The sequence below is a fragment of the Nicotiana attenuata genome, unplaced genomic scaffold (genome assembly GCF_001879085.1).
Source record: "Nicotiana attenuata strain UT unplaced genomic scaffold, NIATTr2, whole genome shotgun sequence".
NCBI classification, from domain to species: domain Eukaryota; kingdom Viridiplantae; phylum Streptophyta; class Magnoliopsida; order Solanales; family Solanaceae; genus Nicotiana; species Nicotiana attenuata.
This window is the reverse complement of record NW_017670255.1, coordinates 87982-90567: the sequence shown is the minus strand read 5'-3', so window position 1 is coordinate 90567 and position 2586 is coordinate 87982. Positions and strand designations below refer to the sequence as shown.

At 38.5% G+C, this 2586-nt stretch overlaps 1 protein-coding gene across 1 annotated transcript in view; it reads right to left on the bottom strand.

Annotated features, from left to right (window-relative positions):
* Positions 1-716: 716 nt before the first annotated feature.
* Positions 717-2586, bottom strand: part of LOC109236766 — a 6680-nt gene continuing 4810 nt past the window's right edge. The window contains exon 3 of the mRNA XM_019402981.1: positions 717-910. Coding sequence (XP_019258526.1) covers positions 717-910 — 194 coding nt within the window. The remainder of the gene's footprint in view (positions 911-2586) is intronic.

Sequence of the window (2586 nt, the reverse complement as noted above, 5' to 3'; positions counted from 1 at the left end):
TTTTATTCAACCTGATTTTGAGTTGATATGGTAGATCAGATTGGTTTTGAGCATTTCTGGGTCACCTAGTTGGGATTTTGAGTTTCTGTGGGTGTTCAAGTTAATTTTTTCGAAATTATTCCTGAATCTGCTATGCTATGAAATCACCTGTGGGCTGTTGATTTACTTCTGAGCTGTGCTAAGCATCAGTGGATTGCTGCTGCTGTATTTATTGTTGCTGACCTATCCTGTTTCTCCTTGTATTTCGAAGTCAGGTACACATTCTGAGCTTGACACAATGTATCCTCATCCTGCTGGAAATGTAAACTGAAACTGAAGCAGCTTGCCGCTGTGGATTCGTAGTTTAAATGAATATGTTATTTGGTCTTGGGAACTGCTTATTAGTTGTCGAATGTGTAATTCAATTAAATCATTTGCTTGGACTGGTTTGATACATGTCTGATAGTTGATTCCTGTAGGTAAGCTCATTGGACTGTTAAACTCGGACTGTTCGACTCAAAATGATTCCTGCTACTTGAATTCGTATACGAATTTTATAATTGTTAAGTTAGCTCAGTTGATTAGTGACTTTAAATTTGGTTCAACATGCTGTTAGTATGGCGTAGGATAACGCGATGTAGTTTCATCTTTGTTGTTAATGTTTAAAAGTGACTCATGTTTCAGTGTTAGCTTCAACACGTTTAATCCAGGGACACCTGAATATTGGTAGCATAGCATTAATCCAAATGAAGCTCATCACAGTTGTTTGTTTTAACTGAACTGGCAATTAGACTACTACTACTATCGAATCCCAGAAAACGTGAGTAATTGCATAATTTGGTAATCACATTGGGAAGGCTGGGACGTTTGGATTTACATTCAGGCTGTCCCTGCCTGGGTTCGATCCTGAAGCTATGTTCCTCAGTTATACCTGGATGTATTTAATCATATATGGGCCAACTGTTCCAACATTAGGCCCAAAGTGTTGGGCCCTTAGCATTTTGGACAGAATTCTTTATTTCTGAGTTATCAATTGGCAAAGTTTAGTAGCCGTTTAAATTGATGCAACTCCAGTTGGGCCTGGGCGTTTGTTTTTGGGCCCAAAGGCATATCTAGACCAATGGCAAGTTAATTGGGACTTTTACCCCCTTATTAGAGACTAAATTGAACGGAGACTTGTAGATTGTTCTAGGATTGGCCTTTAACTAAAACGCGACGAGCCTCACCGAATAAAACTACAAATTGCGCGGCCCTCAACAGAAGTGAAGACTCACTTTTTCTTTCTGAGTCACATGCCCTCACATAAACAAAATTTGAGAGAAGTTCCACACACATAAAATTCAATAACAATGAACCATATATAGAAAGAATTCACTCACTCTCAGCAAAGAGCATTCACATGCCACACAGAAACACCATAAGCTTGCCCCTAGTGTACTACTCCACTAATCGAGCCATTCAGTCAAAGATCAAGAGGTATTTATAGGTTGTAATGTAGGCTAAGGGACGGGTAGGATATATTTGGATATAGTGACTAACCTCCCTAAGCACTTTTAATACAAACTTCCTTTTGTTTCACCTTCATGTTCAACCCAATCCTTATTCCACATTTTCGTTCACTTGTGACCCCCACTTTTCGTTAGGTACAACTGGCTTCTTCTTTTTCTTTTCTTTTCTCTTTTTTTTTCAGATTTATTGTACACTGCCAGTTCACCAACCAGAACCTTCATTCTTGATTCCCTTTTTTTTTCACTAGCTCTCTCCCACCCCACACTTTGACTTTTGTATATTCTTTAGTGATTAAGTGCTTCTAGGAGGTAAGGGTTCAAACAATTAGCTTATTCAAACACAACGATTTAGATTATTATAGGGTTATCAAAGAACAGGCTTCAGGCTCAAAGGGGTTAACTATGGTAATATTCACAGGTGGATTCTCAAGTATAAAGGGTTGCACAAAGAAATGCCTCAATCATCTCTAAAACCAAACGACTTCTATTTCGCTTTGCAAACACACAGGGCAAGTTCTAGGTATCATATGCAAGCATAGGATGCAAGTAACAACTCACACACACTTAGCATGTAACCCATTCCGAATCAGTTCATCAACACAATCATACGAGTGTTCAAGCCAGACAAGATGTGCAAAATTAAGGCATATATTATGAGTCCACAAACAAGCTTAGACGTCCCTCTCAAGTTCTTTTCTTTGCAAGTGTGCACCTTTGGGGTTACATTCTCACCTTCACCCATCTAATCCTAACACTACAAAGGAAAAATCTACCTAACCCGGTTCAAGAAAACCCTTGGAAAAGAACCGTGGTCAAAAGAAAAACCAAGGGGGAGGTACTACACTACCTAAAAGAAGAAAATAAAATAAAAAAAATTCTACATGGACTACTTCCCTCAAAAGTACTGTCCACATAGTCCGTCATCAGGAAGAGTCCTCTAACTTTGTTTTTGGGGTTTTTTTTTTTAATTAGTTCCGACTTTGACCTAACACTAACGCTACACTACATTACAGCTATACATAATACAACATACAAACAGAACAAGTCTCTCACCCCACACATAAAATCATGGCATGTCCCCATGTCATATAAATAAAGT